Source organism: Triticum urartu, chromosome 7A (genome assembly GCF_056163025.1).
Source record: "Triticum urartu cultivar PI428250 chromosome 7A, HENAU_Tu73, whole genome shotgun sequence".
NCBI classification, from domain to species: Eukaryota; Viridiplantae; Streptophyta; class Magnoliopsida; order Poales; family Poaceae; genus Triticum; species Triticum urartu.
The window spans coordinates 740922434-740944869 of record NC_141879.1 but is presented as its reverse complement, the minus strand read 5'-3'; the positions used below and the strand labels follow the sequence as shown (position 1 = coordinate 740944869).

The 22436-nt window shown below is 43.7% G+C and overlaps 1 protein-coding gene across 3 annotated transcripts; it reads right to left on the bottom strand.

Annotated features, from left to right (window-relative positions):
* Positions 1 to 887: 887 nt before the first annotated feature.
* LOC125519564 (putative E3 ubiquitin-protein ligase ATL44) lies at positions 888 to 21232 on the bottom strand. 3 transcript variants are annotated; one of them, XM_087534436.1, is made up of 2 exons: positions 20811 to 21232; positions 888 to 1211 (listed from the first exon to the last, which is right to left on the bottom strand). In XM_087534436.1, the coding sequence occupies exons 1-2, from the start codon at positions 21090 to 21092 to the stop codon at positions 888 to 890; spliced, it is 606 nt and encodes a 201-aa protein (XP_087390562.1). In that variant the 5' UTR covers positions 21093 to 21232. The 3 variants fall into 3 exon arrangements, with proteins under 3 accessions (XP_087390562.1, XP_087390563.1, XP_087390564.1); XM_087534437.1 differs by lacking the exon at positions 20811 to 21232 and adding an exon at positions 3033 to 3211 and having other exon boundaries at positions 888 to 1257; XM_087534438.1 differs by lacking the exon at positions 20811 to 21232 and adding an exon at positions 3027 to 3205 and having other exon boundaries at positions 888 to 1254.
* Between the last annotated feature and the right edge of the window lie 1204 nt (positions 21233 to 22436).

Sequence of the window (22436 nt, the reverse complement as noted above, 5' to 3'; positions counted from 1 at the left end):
TCCATGAGCCCTCCTAACATCAAGATGTGGAACACTATGGATAAAAATTTGCTTTGTCCTTGTTTAGAGTTTAGATTTTTTTTTTCAACAATGCGTAGTTTAGAGTTTAAGTTATTTTTTCTGATACTCATTATGTGTGTATGTCTTGATGTCGAGACTATGTCGTAGACATTAAAAGACCTACGAACCCATCGCAGTCCTAGTATGCGGTCGTCTGGTCAATACGGAGCTTGTTATGTTCCACTCCTGCGAATTCCTGACTTCTGATCCAGTGGATTGTTGTCCTGCAAAAATCATTCTTCCCTATGATTTGTCCTTGCACTTTTTCGTTCAATCTCCACCGGTCGAGCCGGTACCTAGTCCGTTTGCTTCAATCAATGGGGAATTGATTCAGATGGAGACTAAAAACTTAATTTGTTGCATGTTGCAATGATTAGGTTAAAACAAAACAAATTGATACCGACAATATATTGCTGCCACTCACACAGAACATATTAAAAGCTATTGTCGCACTCTATTTATGCCCAATAATTTGTTCAAGCATAATTACAAAGAAGAGATTTGATGTCGCAGAAAGGAAAACTATATGTAGTTCACACTTTAGTTCACCGTATGTGGTTGTATCGTATATTATGCACTTTACAACAAAGCTACTAAACTAGCTGGGTCGACATACAACGACTCATTTACCAAACAAAGTAGAGGAAGTTGAAGAAAATGAAGCACAAGAACAATACTGCTACTACTCTACTTAACTAAGTACAACTCATGTAATTAATTACTAGCTGATGGTAAATACTTGACTAACTAAGAAAAATTCAATTAATTCCATAGCCTAACTAGCAAACCGGTGGAAAACAGAACAAAGGAGGAATAAGATAAACTAATTAAGGCAAGAACGTGCTATCTCCACCACCAGCCAGGGTGGCCGCCTTGTCGCACCTCCCGTACCTGTTGTTCCCTGCCACTACGACCACTAGCGTAGGTGCAGGGGCTGGAGCAGCAGCGATGGAGGCGCAGCAAGAGGGACAGGTGGCGCAGGTCCGGAGCCAAGCGTGGATGCAGAGAACATGGAAGGTGTGGCCGCAGCGCGGGAGAACACGCACGCCCTCCCCCTCCGCGAACTCAGCCAGGCATATCGCACACTCTGTTGCTGCCGGCTGCAGTGAAGCGGCTGCGGCGAAGGAGATGGTGGGGAGCGCGTCGATGGCCTTCTTCTTGAGGCCCTTCGGGAATGGGTTGGAGGAGGAACTGTTGGGGAACGTAGCAGAAATTCAAAATTTTCCTACGTGTCACCAAGATCTATCTATGGAGAAACCAGCAATGAAGGGAAGGAGAGTGCATCTACATACCCTTGTAGATCGCTATGCGGAAGCGTTCAAGAGAACGGGGTTGAAGGAGTCGTACTCGTCGTGATCCAAATCACCGGAGATCCTAGTGCTGAACGGACGGCACCTCCGCGTTCAACACACGTACAGCCCGGTGACGTCTCCCATGCCTTGATCCAGCAAGGAGAGAGGGAGAGGTTGAGGAAGACTCCATCCAGCAGCAGCACAACGGCGTGGTGGTGGTGGAGGAGCATGGCAATCCTGCAGGGCTTCGCCAAGCACCGCGGGAGAGGAGGAAGGAGATATGCAGGGCTGCGCCATGGAGAGGTCCAAACTCGTATGATGGCAGCCCCAAATACCTCAACTATATATAGGGGAGAGGGAGGAGGGTGCGCCCCCTCTAGGGTTCCCACCCCTAGAGGGGCGGCAGCCCTAGATGGGTTTGAGGGGGGCGGCCAAGGGGAGAGGGGGGCGCCCCCTAGGGTGGGCCTTAGGCCCATTTGAGCCTAGGGTTTCCCCTTCTCCTCCTTTGCTGCGCCTTGGGCCTTGTGGGAGGTGCACCAGCCCACTCAGGGGCTGGTCCCTTACCACTCTTGGCCCATGCAAGACTCCGGGGCTGGTGGCCCCACTTGGTGGACCCCCGGAACCCTCCCGGTGGTCCCGGTACGTTACCGATAAACCCCGAAACTTTTCCGGTGACCAAAACAGGACTTCTCATATATAAATCTTTACCTCCGGACCATTCTGGAACTCCTCGTGACATCCGGGATCTCATCTGGGACTCCGAACAACATTCGGTAACCACATACAAACTTCCTTTATAACCCTAGCGTCATCGAACCTTAAGTGTGTAGACCCTACGGGTTCGGGAACCATGCAGACATGACCGAGACGTTCTCCGGTCAATAACCAACAGCGGGATCTGGATACCCATGTTGGCTCCCACATGTTCCACGATGATCTCATCGGATGAACCACGATGTCGAGGATTCAATCAATCCCGTATGCAATTCCCTTTGTCTATCGGTACGATACTTGCCCGAGATTCGATCGTCGGTATCCCGATACCTTGTTCAATCTCGTTACCGACAATTCTCTTTACTCATTCCGTAACACATCATCCCGTGATCAACTCCTTGATCACATTGTGCACATTATGATGATGTCCTACCGATTGGGCCCAGAGATACCGCTCCGTCACACGGAGTGACAAATCCCAGTCTCGATTCGTGCCAACCCAACAGACACTTTCAGAGATACCCGTAGTGCACCTTTATAGCCACCCAGTTACGTTGTGACGTTTGGCACACCCAAAGTATTCCTACGGTATCCGGGAGTTGCACAATCTCACGGTCTAAGGAAATGATACTTGACATTAGAAAAGCTTTAGCATACGAACTACACGATCTTTGTGCTAGGCTTAGGATTGGGTCTTGTCCATCACACCATTCTCCTAATGATGTGATCCCGTTATCAACGACATCCAATGTCCATGGTCAGGAAACCGTAACCATCTATTGATCAACGAGCTAGTCAACTAGAGGCTTACTAGGGACATGGTGTTGTCTATGTATCCACACATGTATCTGAGTTTCCTATCAATACAATTCTAGCATGGATAATAAACGTTTATCATGAACAAGGAAATATAATAATAACTAATTTATTATTGCCTCTAGGGCATATTTCCAACAGGAACTGGGGCTGGAGTGTCGGCGTCGGCATGCGCACTGGGAGGCGAGAGCGAGTCCGAGGACGCAAACGAGTGCGCACAGCATGGACGGCAAGATGACCACCATGTCTGAGTCCGCCGCCTGCTCTGGCGGTTGATGTGGTAAGGCAGGCGAGGACGCCGACGTCCCTCCCGTGCCGGAGGGGGCGAGGGTGGCCGCTAGGTTTTTTTATAGATGTGTTGGTCGATGTGTTGGACGGAGGTCGGAGTTCAGACGGTGGTAGCGGAAGGACCAGTGGGCCCCTGGACAGGTAACCGGGCCCATGTGGTAGTGGCGGTTACGGGTCCATGCATGTCAGTCCCGGATATTTCTCCATGCACGCGTGGCAACTTCGTTTGTAATATTATCCGTTTGGTTTGGTACATGGAAGGATATTTGTCCATGCCAATCCAGGATCTAGGGACACTGTTGTACTGAGTGGTAGTGATCAGTGGCGAAAATAGTACTCCCTCCGTCCGAAAATACTTGTCTGAGGAATGAATGTATATAGATGTATTTTAATATTAGATACATTCATTTATGTCCATTTCTTCGATATGTATTTTCGGACGAAGAGAGTAAATAAAAGTCTAATTATAGACCAACCACTGAACCACAGTATGTGTGAATAGATGAAACACGCTTTACCACTTTTAGATGGTGCTACGCTCCAAAAAAGAACTAAATTGTGGTGCTAAGAGCATCGCCAAGCGGGAACATTAAATCCTTTCCATATATCTGCATGGACAACCCCGGCAAGTGCCGGGACACGAGAGAGGAAAAAAGCTATCCAGCCAGACTCCCAAATCGTCTTCATATGTTCAGGATGTCCGCGCATATGTGAGGAGGAAATGAGGGTGTTCGGACAGGTCACCATGTTGAATTCAGACCACTCTTCTTCTTCTTTTTTCTCTCCTTTTTGTTTCTCCATCCCCACCAATTATATGTTTGTGTCTGGACAATTCGAGGGATGCAACTACATCAACAGACAAATGAGGGTTCAATGTGTACATGCCAAACGTTGTCCGGTTGTCTCTGCAGACATGTAAGGAGTCAGATTAGGCAAGTCCGATTGCCGATGCTCTGTGTACTTTGCTTATTTGGAAGTGAAGCGGAAAAAATAGGTAGATTCCAGGCCCCTTTTTGACAAAAATCATGTGTTGATCATTTTCAATTAATTATTATTCTCCTTTTCTTTTTTACAGCGGTGAAGGGTGCCATTACACGCCTACATGCATGGAACTTCAAGGATTTGTTCGATTTAGTAAGGATTATGTGTGGATTCAGTGGGGGTTGGCAGGGAACTTAGCACGATGCTCTGCTAATCCCCTTTTTTTTAGTAGGCAAGGGCATATATTAAAATTGTCCAGCTCTTATTAAATCATCCTTACAAAAATAGAAAGTAACACATATATTTCTGGTTGTATTAGTGTCGTCTTCTTTCCACTCTCACCGGCGGCGTATCATGAGAAAAGCTTGGGAACAACCTTGAAGCCAGGATAACATTGTTCATGCAGGCTCGAGGAAGTCGCCGTTGTGAGCCAGAAGATGTCGTCAACAAAAAACTGGGGGTTTGATCGAAGTGGGGGTGGTTGGACAACCATCCTAGATATGTCTAGATAGAACCAGGGAGGCCTAACCTCGCTAGCTTCCCGACAAAACCGAAGTTGGTTGTGCTTCAAGAGGAAGCCAGAAGTCAGAAGGCCTATGTTGGTTTGGTATACTCTATGAAGTGATGGTACTTGTACGAGAGGAGTGAGTGGCATGGCTCTAATAGCTAAACGAGTGCATGAATGCATTCAAGATAACAGACACGCTTTAACTGAGGCTACTGCACGAGGAAGAAGAAGCCAAGTGGCAGATAGTGCTAGGTATCCAGTAACTGGACTAGGCGCATGTATGTGGAAGATCATGCTTTTGTGAAAAGTTGAAGTGAGATACGAAAGAGCTGTGGAGCTCGACGGCTTCATCCACTTGAGCAAAACAACGCATGGGGAAAACGATACAAAGTTTGAGCACACACCTAGCTATCGCCTATCGGCCGGAGATCCATATATATCATGCGCATTGAGGTAATCTTAATAGCTTATCACTAATTAAGATATACATGCCTGATCTACCCATCCATTCATAGTTAGTGCAATGACTCGCTGTCAAGGACTATATATCATCGATTTAGCTTACATGGCAAAGAAAAGGGAAAAGATAAAGGGATAGAAAGTACCGTCTTTCAACACCAACCGCTTGCTTCATAGAAATTAGATGCTTTGCTTGTCTGAATTTTACCCAAGTGGGTTTCTCTTACTGCCCCAGGGCTTGTAATAAAGTAGCTGATGCTTTAGCGTCGTTTGGTGTAGATATGGGTCTTGAATCCCCAGCCGTATGGCTAGATCAAGCTCCTGACTTTGTGCACGGATAATGGATTTGTTGCCAGTGACATCGCTGAGCTGTTTGGTTAATGGAAACAATGTTTTTCGTCTAAAAAAAAGCCGCTTGCTTTGCAGGATGGGAGAGATCTGATATCTTAAAGAAAAAACTTGACTAATTATTCCCAGCTCCCACAAGAAAAACAAATTAACTAATTTGCAGAATTGCTTTGTGGTACACATATGCATAGTTGACCACTAGGATTGGTGAGTAAAGTTACCCTGATTGGTGAGTAAAGTTACACATATGCATATTATCCTTGATAGTTGTGTGGAAAAAGTAAATGCAAATAACCATGACAAAGATGGATGTTTCACCAACGTTGGGTATGCAAATTTGATAAGGAATTCTTTGAGCTCTTTGACTGCACCAAGAAAAAATACGAGCGCAGGCAATTTCATTATAATAGAAATGTACTAAAAATAATTACATTTGTTGGAAGACTTTGAATCAAAACGCATCCAGATCAATGCTAAGTGGCCGCGTTAGTAGGAAGTAATTAGAGGCCTGCTTCAATCTAATTTTCTTGGTGCAGTACCAAAGTGGAAGTGAAATGCAATAGAGTTATCGAGCTCGTTTCAACTCCATGTACCCACCTAGGTATAGCCTACTGGAGATCTTATTATGCGTGTTGAGGTAATCTAAATATTGTTCACTAAGATATGCATGATCTATCCAGAATTAGTGCGACTGACTCACTATGGAGGATTACATATCTACCCATCTAGAGCATTGTTTAATCCTTCTTGTTAACTTTTTTCGGCTGGTCACCGTTTTCGGCGTTAGACAACAAACAGAAGAAGATGGAGGGAGAGGACCTTGTTTACTCAAATGGCCATTGATGATACTAGTAGCTTGGCCTAATTAATCAGTCGATCAACGTAACAATGTAGATATAGTGCAGGTTATGGAAAGCTTCTATCTCTCTATCTATCTTTGCGGCAACTGGTCATCTATAATCTATAATACTATAATAGTTCATCCCCACTAACCTATTTAACTAAGCATGCAGCCTATCCACATCAGCAACCATTCTTCTATGGACACATCAGCACTAACCCTCCATTTGCTAATCCTTTTGATTTTGCATGCATGCCATTTTTATTCTGCACTCATAATCCTTCAAGCCACCATAATTAAAATCCTGTAGTCGTTTTTGATTAGCCACGGCCCATGGGGTACTGGGGTAGCCCAATAGCGTTGGCTCCACTTTCCTCGGATCCTTGGCTCCCACCTCCCAATGAGAGCAATTCACGTCTCCACACTAAGGAAAAAAAATCAACAGATTTCTCTGTGTGATTCTCTTCCGCTTCCGTAACCGAGGGATGAGCCAGTCTAAAGTCTAAACAGTTTCCTTCTTCAATTGGTCCGGTTTAATCCCAATCATAAAACCGCACAAGGGGCCGCATGTGGCCATTGGGTTCACCTCTTAATTCCCTGTCTCCTCTCCTCTCCCGATCCATCCATCCATATCTCTCCCATCTTTCTCTCCGCTCAAGCCCTCGACTACATCACGGTGCACCGCACCTCTGCCCCCACCTCCTTCTGCCGCCCGCCCGCGCCTTGCCGCTAGGTTAGGTCACCCACGAACTACTGACGCACCACGCCGCGCCATCGACCTACGAATCTATGATCGCGGAGAAGTTGCAGATCATGGGAGAGAGGCCACGCTCTGCCTAGAGATGTCATCTGTGGTGCCATCTTCTTGCATCGCCCGTGTGGAAATTGGTAGGTGGCCGATTTGGCCTTTCTTTTTGCTCCCGTGGTTTCAAAATTAAGCTCACCTTCTATCCTATTTCTGTTAGTATTTTTTGAATTGTCCTATTTCTATTAGTGAGTTTCGCGATTGACATCTTTGCTGATTCGCTTGGTACAAATCAACCAACAATAGATTGGTCGCCAGAGGCGGAGCTACCTCAAGTTACCGGGATGCACAGGCATTAGGGTCGGAAGAAAATCTTAGTACGGGTTACCATCTCTATAGTGTGTGCAGAAGGTAGTAAAAATGACAGTGCATCAGGTGTAAAATTGCAAGAGAAAAACACAACCTCGTAAGCTGTGATAGTGGACAGCAGGTCTGATCGCTGGTGGGAAAGGCAGGTCTCGGCTCTGTACGACTGAAGGCTTTCTAGGCTAATTTGAGAATGAGGGTCACAGCGCGGCAGAACTAGATCCCTGTCAGGCTATAATTGGTACAAGATTGGCACGTTCGTAACCACAAAATTCGTTTGATTTCTCACAAAGTGGCACATGTTTGCGTGGATGCTTCAGCTCTCTATAACCTAGGTGACAGCAAGGCATCACATGGCCAAAGCACGGACGCTGCAGCCTGCACTCAATCCTACAGCGGTCGAGCATCCGTGCAGCGCCGACCTGGTAAGCTCCACCAGCAATCCTTGTCAAAAGACATCACAAAGAACACACCCTAATCATATTAATGATTAGTTTAGAAGTTGTTCTTCCGAAGGTGTTTATATTCATACATTTTTTCCTACTTCCCTTCACAAACTTTTCGTGAAGTGGAGAATCCAGTTTATTTAATATTTTAGTGGAAGATTTATTTATTTAGTCTCTGCCAAATACAGGTACATCGGTTTTTTTTTTGCGGGGAAATACAGGTACATCGTTGATCACAAATGGACACATATCTTCCCAAACGAAAAGCAACATCACAAGAAGTCCAACCTCGCACTTTTGAATTTCCGTAACCATCGAGAAGAAAATAGCAGGAGGTTTATTCCCAGGTTACATTTATTATTTTCACTTCATAATTTGATGTCACATCTGGTTACTTTACATGTACTACTATGCTGGATTATAGGTAGGATGAATTATTCTACTACCGTCAACTTTCCCTTACGAGTGGCATCAATAATTGTGAGTGTATTAACTCAGTAAGAACTTGATCGTCCCTTATTTGTTATCATATGGTGGTGTGTCGTTTGTTTTTCTGAATTTTATATGCAAAGAATTTTTAAATACCTTACCGTCAGAGGGATTGAACTAAATATGTTTGCACCATTGTTAAATTAAGTTGTGTACCAGGGTTGATTTTCTCCAGCTCGGCCCTGTTGATCGCCACTGCTGTACACGCAACCAGAGTGTCTACCATGTTGACCGCCAACACCAGTACGCAAGAAGAAACCTTCCCCGGTGGCGGTGAGGAACATGACGCAGTTGTCGGTGCATGAGTGTATCTACGAAGTGAGGCCGGTGGGCTATAGCTTTGTGGTGATCTTTTAGCTGTAACTTCGAAGTTTTCTTCCCTTGCAAAAGAAGCGGAGCTGGTAGCCTACATATTATTTTTGTCAAATAAAAGACATTCGTTCATTGTTTTCCTAATTCTTTTATGAGAATTAATTTACCAAGTAAAACACTAAATTTAGGCAATATGTCCCGCAGCAACGCGCGGGGAATCAATCTAGTTTTATATATGATTGACCCTGTTATCAGTTAGGTTGTCTCTCCATGCGTGCTTGATTAGTTAGTCAACTAATTGAGTCCATTCCGCTGCTCTAGCCGGCCGGCCTGCATGCTACTCTCACTATGAGTACCTCTCATGCACCAACTTTGACTAGTGCGGATGCATGTTGTCAGATATGCAGGTACCTCACAAGGGATAATTTTGGTTCGAATAAGACTGCAGACACCTAATCCATGGACACAATTTCGTGTCAAATATACCAATGATCACAAGATTGTTAATTTGACCATGACCCGCTGCACCTGCACCACACTAACATGCGTACATGCTCTGGTCCCCAATCTCAAAACCATGGGCATTTCAATCAACCGGTAGCTGACGAACCTTTGGCTACAGAAAAGGTGAATCTTTGAGACTACATAAAGGGCATCCACCCATCATGAAAGCCGGCGGAAGTGCAGAGATATTTAGATCGAGATGCAGATTGTACATAATATCTTCTTCCTATATGATATTATCCCAAAGGTTAGCTAGCCTGCCACCATTGCCAAAAAGTTAGAACCATGATAAGTGTCAAACGTGTGACACGAGTGCATGGCAACTCCAAACGTTTGTGATGCTAAGAATAGTGACCCGAGGATGGCAACTTTATTTGTCAAGCATGACAACTTTCTTTTTAGATGGCAAGTTTCAGTTTTTCTTTTCGGGTGGCAATTTTAGTTTAAAAACGTTAGGGCCAAAGTGTTTCGTATCACATCGTGTGACACTTATCATTTAGGAAAAGTTAAATGTTTCCATGTTGCTCCCGCATATATGTACATAATCCTACTCTATATCTATGTAGATATGCCAATCCTACTGCAAGCACATTCTTTTTTGTCCGCACACATGAGAAAGAAGATTTACTGTTTCGTCGGTTATCCTTGCGGAACACCATGGATCAATGAGTGTTTTGGCGTCAACGTCCAGGTGGTCTTGTGGGGAATAAAAGTCACACGAATCAATGAAGGCCACACAGCTCACAAAATCAACCACGATCTAGTAAAACACACCTAAATTGTACTGCAAGTATTACAGACAGAGACGAACCCACAAGTACTCGACGAAACCAGTAGGGCCACAAGAGAAATGCAAATAAGCATATATTTTTTAGAAAGAGGATGTATCCCCGGCCCCTACATCTGAACAATGCATGCAACTATTTTAGTAATTATTCACAGAAATCTTACAAAGTAATACATTAGTACGCCTAAAGCCACCATCCAGACAACACTTGTTGCTACTCATATCCTCTTTGATGAAGTGGTGCCGAATGTCCGAGCCAAATACCAAACAGACTTTGCACCAAAGCCTAACATCTAACGCCGCATACTCCAACCTAGCCACATACAGGGACTGGGTCACACACCGGTTCAGCGCACTCGCAGCTATCGAGCTCGTTTCACCTCCAAGAGCAAAACGATACAAAGTGCATGTACCCACCTACGTATAGCCTACCGGAGATCCTATTATGTGTGGTGAGGTAAACTAAATATTTATCACTAATACTATATACATGATCTATCCAGAGTTAGTGCGACTGACTTACTATCAAGGATTACCTATCTACCTATCTAGAGCATTGTTTAATCCTCATTATTAACTTTTTTCGGCTGGTCACCATTTTCGGCGTTAGATGACAAAGAGAAGAAGATGGAGGGAGAGGACCATATGCAAGTTGCAATAAAGACCTTTTTGACTCAAATGGCCAATGATGATACTAGTAGCTTGTCTTAATTAATCAGTCGATCAACTTGACGATGTATATATAGTGCAGTTTAAAGAAAGCTTCTATCTCTCTATCTATCTATGGTGCGGCATCTCGTCATGTTATATATGATTGATCCCCTATTATCGGTTAGGTCGTCTCTCCATGTGCTTGATTTGTTAGTCAACAAACTGAGTCCATTTCCACTGCTCTAGCCGGCCGGCCTGCATGCTACTCTCACTATGTGTATCTCTCATGCACCAACTTTCACTAGTGCGGCTGCATGCTATCAGACATGCATGTACGGATGTACCTCACATGGGATTATTTTGGGTCGAACAAGACTGCAGACACCTAATAATCCACGGAAGCAATTTGGTGTCAAAAATCCCAATGATCACAAGATTTTTTAATTTGACCATAACCCACTGCACTTGCACCACACCAATTAACATGCGTATATGCTCTGGTCCCCAAACTCAAAACCATGAACGTTTCAATCACCAGGTAGCTGATGAACCTTTGGCCACAGAAAAGGTGAATCTTTGAGACTAGACGGTACACATAAAGGGCATCCACCCATCATGAAAGCCGGCGGAAGTGCACAGATATTTAGATCAAGATGCAGAGTTTACATAATATCTTTTTCCTATATGATATTATCCCAAACGTTAGCTAGCCTGCCACCTGTGCCAAAAAGTTAGAACCCTGGTAAGTGTCACACGTATGGCACGAGCGCATGACAACTCTGGACGTTTTTTAGGTAAGTTTAGTGACGTGAGGGAACTTTAGTTGTCAGGCATGACAACTTTCTTTTCAGATGGCAAGTTTCAGTTTTATTTTCGGGTGGCAACTTTAGTTGTAGAAAACGTTAGGTCCGAAGTGCTTCATGCCACACGTGTGACACTTATTATTTGGGAAAAGTTAAACATTTCCATATTGCTCCCGTATGTATGCACGTCATCCCACTCTACATCTATGTAGACATGCCAATCCAACTGCAAGCACATTGTTTTTTCTTTGCGCACATGAGAAAGAAGATTTACTGTTTCCTCGGTTCTCCTCGGCAGTGTCGGCACTGAGGAGGAACACCATGGATCAATGAGTGTTTTGGCGTCAACGTCCCGGTTGTCTTGTGGGGAATAAAAGTCACACGGATCAATCAAGGTCACACAACTCACAAAATCAACCACGATCTAGTAAAACAGTCACCTAAATTGTACTGCAGGTATTACAGACGGAGACGGACCCACAAGTCCTCGACGAGACCAGTAGGGCCACAAGAGAAATGCAAATAAGCATATGAAGAGAATCATCACTTTTTGTCATCATTAAAAACAGTCCGCGTACATCTCCGCGTCGTGTGGCAAAAGTAGAGGATCAGCTGTTAATTTTCAACAAGTGTCGTGATAGTTGGCTCTCGATCAACAAACCCAATCATATCGGCTATACATCACTAGTCATCAACCCGTGCATCTGCACGGGCTAGCACTTCTTATATTAAATGCAACAAAGTGGGTACCTATTACAAATGTTGGATAATAATATAAAAATATTATAATTGATTGTTATTATTATATTGGTAGACAACATGTTTACGAATTCAGAACTTCACTAGTGCAGAACCGGGCAATAGCACCGGTTCGTAAGGCCCTTTAGTGCCGGTTCGGTAACCGACACTAAAGTGTGGACACTAAAGCCCCCTCCCCCCCCCCCTTTAGTACCGATTCAGCACGAACCGGTGCTAAAGGAAAACTACGTGGCACGAGGCGCGCCATGGTCTGGGGGACCTTTAGTCCCGGTTGGTAAGTGTTTTTTTATTTTTATTTTTGAAATAAAGAAAAAACAGCCCGCCTACTGGGCTGACACGGCCTGCATACGACTAGAAATCCAATCTCTAGTTGGGCCAGGATGCAGGCCCGTACGGCCCAGTAGGCCCCACAGGGCAGAAGACTTGCAATAGGCCCACAAAGGCCTACTTAGAGAGGAGCTCGACATGGTAGCCGCGGTGGGGCTTATAAACCGGTACGAGCTCCTCTCAACTAGCGAGGTGGGACTAAACATTGTGCACTGCGGGTGGCAGCGCACCACCTTTAATACCGGTTGGTGGCTCCAACCGGTACTAAAGACCCCCCCCCCCCCCCTTTAGTACCGGTTGGAGCCACCAACCCGTACTAAAGGCCACCACCTTTTTAGTACCAGTTCGTGGCACGAACCGGTACTAAAGGTTCGCCATGAACCGGTACTAATGAGCGCCGCCCGCCTGGCCGTTGGAACCGGCACTAATGATCATATTAGTGTCGGTTCAATTACAAACCGGGACTAATGAGTTTTACATTAGACCGTTTTCTACTAGTGCTTGTTGCATGTATCGTGTATTTGTTACATATAAGTTTCCAATAGGTATATAATCAAGTTCCCTGTTGTTGAAACTTAAACCCATTCGCTACCTGAAAAACATAAATCTTTGTTTTTGCCTCAGAATTAGGATCGAATCTTATCTTAAAACCACATCAGGGATTACATTTTATATGTGTACAACATTTAAGCAGAAGTCTTCCCTCGGGAACATTGGATTGCACCTAGTTTTATTTGATTATTAAAGAATTTGTCTCTATATAAAACGATGAAACAATGGACATAAATGGTTTTCTATCAACATATGTGAACTGTAGCAAAAAATACATGTAAGAGATTCTATTTTCTCATACAATTATGAGCCATACATTATTCAGATTTTAAGTTGTGGTCTTAACCTATATATTCTTACAAAATTTCTTCTATGAATAACATAGTAGGGGAACTGTGTGATAGATTATTCGGATTTAAGTTGTGCATACCCAAAAAATCTTAAAGAATTTATTTTATGATTGTGCATGTTTTCTTAATACTTTCTATTCCTACAATCATGTGTTTATATGAGATCTTCATGGCGAATGATATATCAAGATTTTTTTTTTTTGGTTACTGTAGTAATTACGGAGTTTTGAAGATGTGTTAATGGGTATAATTTTTTATTACTGATAGGGCCAAAACAAAAACATGCATAGACATACTGTAGTAATTACGCAGGTAATTCTTATTAGCAATCCACACCATGCGATGAATATCATGTGAATTGGTCTAATTCATCAATCGCAAGCATGCCATTCAAAGTAAATAATCAATGCAAGAACTGATTTAGCCTCTAGCGGCAAACAGGAGGAGCTCCTCAAGCCAATCGGTACACGCCATCACTTCATGATTAGCCAGCAGGAGCCGGCCACCATGTAGAGGACTCCATTGTGATTTTGATTGGCAAAATATTGTTTTTTGAATACGCAGAATATTTTATTGATGGAAGCTTTTATGAGCAATCAGCAGGGTCATGTGGATTTATTTCTTTTTTTTTTTTGACTTTTTATGGATGGAGGCTTTCCCTTTTTTCTGGACGTGGGACTTTCCTTTTTACTATTCGATTGAGGGAACGGATGATTTATTGTGCCCAAAATCTAAAAAGTGGCCGCGCGCTAATTGGAGAGAACGAGCGGCCGGGCTTTCTTGCCATGCATGAGTTGTATTTTTGTCTGTTAGTGCATGCTGTTATCAGTATTTAATGTGTTCACACTGGTTAGTCCAATTTGAAAGAAACAGCTTCAAGTACAATTATTTTGGTTTTCCGAATTTTTAAAAAGCTATATCTTTCAGACCGCGCGTTGGAATTCAGATCCGTCTTCACTGTTGAATTCTTTGCGACGAGATCTTTGAAACTAGATCCCCCATGAGTATGTTTCGACAAAAAATTTTTGATGCCAACTTTGGCGCTATATTGTGCAACTTCAGTACTACTTTGTGCAAGTTTAGTACTGCATGGTGCATTTTTTTCAAACCCAGTTTTTTGGAGCTGCATCCACAGTAGTTGTAGTTGCACACATAGTAGTCCTAGTTGGCACATGCATGGCCACGGAGTTGCATAATCTGGTCCGCATAATCGCATATGAATTGTCATAACTTGTAATGTAGTCTAGTTGCACACACATTGATGTTTAGTTGGCTTGTAACATAGTCTAGTTGCACATACATTGATGTTTAGTTGGCAGGAAGACTAGTTACACACACATATGCTTAGTTGGCTTGTAATATAGTCTAGTTGCACACACATTGATATTTAGTTGGCAAGACACTAGTTGCACACGCATTGATATTTAGTTGGTAGGACTAGTTACACACACATAGACTCAGTTGGCGCGGCAATGTATTCTAGTTGCACAATGCAGTACTTTAGTTACACCATATAGCACCAAAGTTGGCAATAAAAAAATTCGTTGAAACAGACCCATGCGTGATCTAATTTCGAAGATCTCGTCACGATGAATTCAAAGATGAAAACGGATCTGAATTCCAACATGTGGTTTAAAAGATATGACTTTTTAAAAATTTAAGAGGCGAAAATAAATGTGTTTCACAGACTAGTCTATACGCATTTGTTGTACACATTTAATGCTAACAAAAACATGCGTTAACTGACAAAAAAACACACACTAGATAATTGTTATTTATAGATTATTAGGAAGCAAAACTTGCAATTTTAGGCCGGCCGCTCGCAAAGTGTAGGGAGCAGCCGGCCGCTCGCTAGACCGGTCCTTTATTGTTTTGGACGCGGGTCAACCTTGTCACTTGGACTTGTTTCAGTTTTTTACGGAGAGAACATTAAATGTGCGGGTCAGATGGTAGCTCTCCTTTTTTTCGGGAGGATATCCTTTTTTTATTTTAAGAACGTTAAAAGCTGCACGTAATCAGCGGGTCGTTTAAATTTCTTCCCCTTTTATACGTTGGATTTTTTATGGAGAGGCTTTCATTTTTATAAATGAGACGGTCCATTATTTTTTTATTTTGATGCGGGTAATCAGCTGGGCCGTGTAGATTTGGTTCTGTTTTTTATACTGTACATTTTCTGCATGGAGAGAACTTGAATGGTGTGGGCAGATGGAAGATTTCCTGTTTTTGGACGTGAGGCTGTCCTTTTTTTTATTTTCGTGAACATATGAGAACTTTAAAGGTGCGCGTAATCAGCGTGTCATTTGGATTTACTTTCCTTTTTATGTCGGACATTTATGAAGAGGCTTTCCTTTCTTTTTACGTGCGGCGGTCCTTTTTTATTTGGAGGCTTTATTTGTTTTGTATACTACTAACATTGGATGTGTCACATGGCTCTTTTTTGTGGTATGGGACCATCTACGTTATACAAGTTTTCTTTTCATCCTGAACGTAAATTCTACAATCTAAAGATGTAATTAATTTTGATGATGTGGATTAATGAGAGATATTGAATGATGTCTCCAATTAATAAATATAAGATATAAGGTTTGTCTACGTTTCAGTCGACTAAGACTTGATGAAGTCTCAGTCGACGGACGTAAGCACGTATACAATCAGATGTTACGACTGATCCTCACGTATGTAGTACTACATCGTTTGTCTTTCTGTTTTAGGTGCGTGGCTGGTTTTCTATTTGGGCTGGGTCTGCTCCTGTTGGGTTATGTTTCTTAGCTTGTGTCCTCTTTTTGTCGGGCTTGCTCCCTTACTTGGGCCTTTTGTCTTTTCTACAACAGCAAAATACAGTAGTAAAAGATATATTTGCTACAAAAATTAAAATATATAAAATAGTTCCATGCCACAGAAAAGGTGTACTGTGCATGTGTTTCTTACAGCCAGCAAAACAGTTGCCTTACATACGCCATTAGTGTTTGTTCTGCCAGCTCATGTCATGTTTCAGCTTTTTTCATAGATCCAAAAGAAAACTATGAAAATTATTTTTAAAATGAGAAGCAATCTATAGTGTGAAATTAAAATTGTTTGTGTTTTCATGTATTTAAATGGTCATCCTATATTTGTATCATCTTGTATTTATACAAAAATATTGATCGTGTATTCATAAAAATGTTCATTGTAATTATGAAATGTTCATCACGCATTTATCTGATTTTTACCGCATAATATAGAAGTGTCCATCACGTATTTAAATAAAATAATTATCATGTGTTCTACGGAAATGTTCACCATGTATTTACAAAATAATGTATTAAATGTAAATCATGAAAAAAAATAAGACAATGATACGATGGTTGGCCCCCTCCTAGTGGCAGCACCCCCGTAAAACACCACCAATTTGCAGTACAGGCAACACTTGCGATTGTATGCCTAGTGGCAAACATAGGCGTGATGGAAGACATCCAATTCCTAATGCGGAAAGACTCACACAGAAATACAAAATAATTAATGTATCTCTAATACTAGTTGCCATACATGCAGCTGCAATCGAGGGCCATAACTACAGTTGCATGCCTAGTGTGAGACATGCATCTCTCCCCCATCTCTCACTGCCCTTCGATAAAACAAAGGTCGCTTTAGTCGGATGGGTAGGCATGCAATTGTAATTGGTGGTGATACTTGCGGTTGCATGCTAGTACCAGACATGAAACTGCCCCCTTCCCCACCGCCCCTCGGCAAACAAAGGTGAGTTGCAGTTGGGTGGGTAGACATGCAGCTGCAGCTAGGCGTCACAATTATAGTTGCATGTCTAACATACACTTGCAACTACCCCATCTCATGCCTCCATTTTACAAAACAAAGCCTAGTTGCATCCGCATTAGGGGACATGCAGTTGCAGTCGATGCGCTACACGTGTAGTTGCATGCCTAGTGACAAACATGCAACTCCCCTCTTTCATGCCCCCATCAGACAAAACAAAGGCCAGTAGCATTTGTTTAGGGGGGCATGCATTTGTAGTTGAGGGCTACACTTGTAGTTGCATGTCTAGTGCCAGACATGCAATTGCCCCCACTCATACCTCCATCTAAGAAAACAAATCTTAGTTGCGGGTGTGATGAAAGACATGCAATTGCAGTTAGGGGGCACACTTGCTGTTGCATGCCTAGTGTACACGTGCAACTGCCCCCGTCGTCTCCCACTGTCTTCTAACAAAACGATGTCCAGTTGCGGTCGTGATGGAAGGCATGCAATTGCAGTCTGGCGCGACACTTGCAGTTGCATGCCAAGTGCACGCGTGCAACTGCCCCAGTCCCTCTCCCACCATCCTCCGACAAAAACAAGTTTAATTGTGGGCGTGATGGAAGACATGTAGCTGCAGTGGGGGCGACACTTGCAATTGCATGCCTAGTGTACATGTGCAACTACTCCCCCTCCCGGCGCCTTCCAACAAAACAAAGTTCAGTTGCAGTCATGATGGAAGACATGCAATTGCAGTCGGGGCCCGACACTTGGAGTTGCATGTCTGGTGTACATATGCAACTGCTCCCCCTCTCTCCCACAGCTCCCCAACAAAACAAAGTTCAGTTGCAGCCGTGCTGGATGACATGCAGTTGCAGCTGGGGCTGATACTTGCAGTTGCATGTCTAGTGTACACATGCAACTACAGTTGCGGTCAGGGCGCTACACTTGCAATTGCATGCCTAGTGTACACATGCAACTGCCTCCCCCTCCCACCACTCACATACAAAACCAAGTTTTAGTTCTAGTCGAAGGTGGCACATGCAGTTGCATGCCTATTGGAAGACATGCGACTAACCCTCCCCACAAAACACAACTAAGTTGATGTCGCCTTGAAGGCATGCAGTTGCATTCGAGGGCGACGGTTGCAGTTTGTGCCTTGTGGCAGACATGCAATTGCGCACCCCACCCCCACCCACAGACACACATGCGATTGCAGTTGCACACCTAGTGGCAGAGATACAACTCGCCACTTCTAATCCCCCAACAAAACACCAGAAGTTACACTTGAAGCCGGCACTCATAGTTTCGCACCTAGTGACAAACATGGGGTACGTATCACATCCCCCCCACCCCCGCGCGGTTTGACGTGAGAAAAACCACATCCGGAGGAAGAGAGGGAAAAGGTGGAGGAATACCATGATCCACTACTTTCATACTTCTTCCACACCTAAAACTTGGTAAGCAATGCTTTAATCAAGAAGAATAATTACAATTATAACTTAAAAAGAAGTAGAAAAATAGAAAGAATAAAATGATGCGACAGAAAGACAAAAATGAAAAAACATTATTATTTGAACAAAAAGGGTAATGCGTAATAAATAAAATAATTAATATACTATTATGCTGTATTTCCTAAAAAGAGAGGGAAAATAAAACAAGCAGTAGAAACTAAAAACCAGGAAAAATGATTAAAATAAAAATAGAAACGTGAGGCAAGAAAAACAAAAAAGATGAAAAAAACAATACCAATTTCAGATGCTTCAGTAAACACTGACCGCTCGTACAAGAGCAAAAGATCTGTGTGCATCCCTCGTAACTCCAACGCCGCAAATAGAAAAGAAAGATAAAAGAGCATAGGCCACGAGAGAGGCTTGTCGTATTGATTACTCTCTCACGGAAAAAAAAAAGTCTACCATCCATTGCATACGGCATGTCCGCGTGTCAACTTTAACAAACATGAAAAATGATACCCTGCACGAATGTTTGCGTCAAGGTCTTATGGCTACCGAATTGACTGAGACCCAACTAATTCATATTCGAGTGAGAATTAGCGAATCATGAAAAAGAAAGCTAGCAAGAGTCACACTATTAGAAAGTAAAAAGGTTTCAAAAGATAAAAGACAAACAAAAAATAGAACACACAAGTAAATAGAAAAGAAACAAGAAAATGTGAAAATAAAAATCAGCTTTTTGGCAATAGAAAGAAACAGCTCAGGCCATATGGAACAGAAATGAAAAAGGAAAAGGAAAAGAAAAAAAGTCCACAAGCCGAACACGTTTAAACAGTGAGATTCGCTAGACAAGTTGAAATAAAGCACAGACCAACACGTACCTAAGGCCCAGAGTGAAGAAAAAGAAAGAAAAGAACAAAGCCCAGGTAGAAACGACAATACATGTTCCAGCGACTTGTGCGAGCGACTCGAACGTACAAAAGACAGAAGTTAAAGCGCGAATCTGACGATGGACTCGACTGAGACTTCGCAAAAACTCAGTCGACTGAGTTTTAGCACATCCGTAAGATATAGGACTTTGTGGTTCACAAAAACTTCATACCAGCGATCAAATAAACTTGAATGGCGACCAAGGTACGCTGATGATGAATTGTCTTTCACCCGCGCTCCATCTCCATCACTTGAGCCCCTATCATGTTGTGCTTCAATCAATGGCGAATTGATTTCACTTGAGGGCCAGTTCTTTTAGGCGGCTTAAAAAACAAGCTGCCTCTTCCCATCCTAAAAAATAAGCCGTTTTCTAAAATTTGTTGAGACTTCTAGATTACTAATCCCATAACTAGTTCAGAAACCCCAATGAATGAGGGAGGCGACTTATGAAAAAACTGTTGAGGAGGCGGCTTATGTTTTAAGCCATCAAAAGAACTGGCCCTAAAAGCTTCATTAGATGCGGTCTGAGAGTATACTGTAGCACACAAAACAAATCAAAAAGGACAATGGATTTCCCGCTGATGTTCATATTAGCAAAATTAACCGTAACTATTCTTATTCTACCAACCTTCAATGATTTGTTAGAGGATGATCACCTAGAAGGAGCTGCCATTTTCATCGCAAAAAAAAAAGAAGGAGCTGCCATTTGTTAAGTATAGGGGTACGGTCTGCAGAGCTTGCGATCATGGCCTAAGTAAAATGTTAAACACTTCAAGTCTTACTTCATAGAGGGGCCACAAAAATTAACGTGACAAAATACATTGGATTGACAATCACCCGGTAGATAAAAAAGAAAGGTGGACGAGTGTACTGAAGGTGCAATAACAGTACGGACTTTTTTGCCTAAAAAGTAGGAGTAACTAACAGAAACAATCGAAAATGTGTAGGATCAAAGCTACAGCAAGAACGTGCTATCCCCACCACCAGCCGGCGCTGCCACCTCGCAGCACCTCCCGCAACCACCACCACAACCATCGTTGGCGCCACCAGCTGCTGAGCTGGTGTGGCGACGATGGGGGTGCGGCAGGAGGGGCATGTGGCGCACGTGCGGAGCCAGGCGTCGACGCAGGCCACGTGGAAGTTGTGGCCGCAGTGCGGGAGCACGCGCACACTCTCTCCGTCGGTGAACTCCGCGAGGCATATCGCGCACTCCAACGGCGACGAGCATGCCGCCACTGATGATGATGATGACTGTGCGCCGGCCGCGGCGAAGGAGACCCTGGGGAGCGCGTCGATGGCCTTCTTCTTGAGGCCCTTCGGGGGTGGGTTGGAGGAGGAAGTGGAGTTGGAGCGTCGGCGTCGGCATGCGCATCGGGAGACAAGGGCGAGGCCGAGGACGCAGACGAGAGCGCAGAGCAGAGACGCCAAGATGATAGCCATGTCCGAGTCGACCGGCGTCACTGGCCCCGTCTGCTGCTGCTCCGGATGAGGCGGCGGCAGCGAGGAAGGCGACGAAGATGGTTCGCCGGGGCCGGCTGTGACGGCCATGCTGCGGTGCAGGAGGGTTGCCGAAGAACGCATGGCGTTGCTGGCGGCTAGGAGCTTCGGCTGGAGCGGTTGTGTGTGTCTGAATTCTGACCGTGCGTGCAATGCGCTGCGCTGCGCGCGCGTCAAGTTTTATAGCGTGGAAGGCCGCCGGTGGTGGAAGGAGCGGCGGCCCCTGGACAGGTAGCACCGGGCCCACATGGTGGTGGCGAGCGCTAGTACGGGTCCATGCATGCCACTCTAGGATATTTGTCCCTCCACGCGTGGCAACTTTGTATGTATTATTATTATCCTTCTGCTTTGGAATAGTAGTAGAATCATGAAAAGCAAGCACTAGAAGAAGAATCTAGTGACACTATTTGAGAACAGAGCTTAGCTCAATTGGCAAGGCGCGGGAGTTCGCAGCCAGCCCATTAAAGTTCAAGTCTCAATTTGGACGCTTAGTGCTCACGGAGTTTTCTTTTATAAAAAATGCCAACAGGCTAGTAAAGTTCAGGTTGGCCTCGTTGTTTTTAGTGACACTGTTTTGCTGAGTGGTACTAATCAGTACTAAAAGAAATTAGTAACAGTAATTAAACGTCTAATTAGATACCAACCACAGTATGTGTACAAGGATGAGACATGCTTTAGCTCTTTTGGCTGTGTGCTTTGCTCCCAAAGGAAAAACGTTATGGTTCCAAGCACTTTTCTAATTCTAAAGTGAACATTGAAAAGAGGTAGATTCGAATGCTCTTTTGACTAAAAGTCGTCTGGCGACCTTTTTCTTATATTATATTCAGTCTTTATTCACCGTTGGTTACCGTACCCTCAAGCATAAGGGAAAGAAATGGATGAAAATTTTGTTTTGTTACGGGGGCTGTGTAAAAATGCCTTGAATGTCTATTCGTGGTCTGAAATGGTGGATCCTATGCACGAATTCTTTATTCAAAGAACAAAAATGTGGAGAAACTAGCATGGTGAAGAAATGACACATATGATTTTGTTTCATGAAACTTTGCCAGAAAAAAATACAAACGAATAATGATCGGACACACAAAAATAGCCATGTAAGCAAAATCAGCAAAATAATTGACTATGGAGTAAGTAATGCATCAAATATTTAGTATTATTTCTTCCCTAGTACCAAACGTGTGGGTAGAGAAGGGGGGGGGGGGGGGGGGGGCGCACATTGAAAATATAAACCTTGCTATGCAACCCGCATAGCTGAGGCACCTGCGAACGCTAGTGATTTTGGGCCGCTCGATCAAATTACTGTTTATGTTTTGACCCTGCTGTCGATTGGTCAGCCATTGATCCTTGTTCACGCATGTGCTTCATCTGGCAGTGGATGACTACTGGGGCCATTCATCTGTGGGGCCAAAGAAACAGTTGGTGGGTTTC

Coding starts and splice junctions, on each gene's coding strand:
- LOC125519564 (XM_087534436.1), bottom strand. CDS start 21,092: ATGCGTTCTTCGGCAACCCTCCTGCACCGCAGCATGGCCGTCACAGCC. Junction 1,212..20,810: donor CGAAGGGCCTCAAGAAGAAG/GCCATCGACGCG, acceptor CTCAAGAAGAAG/GCCATCGACGCGCTCCCCAC.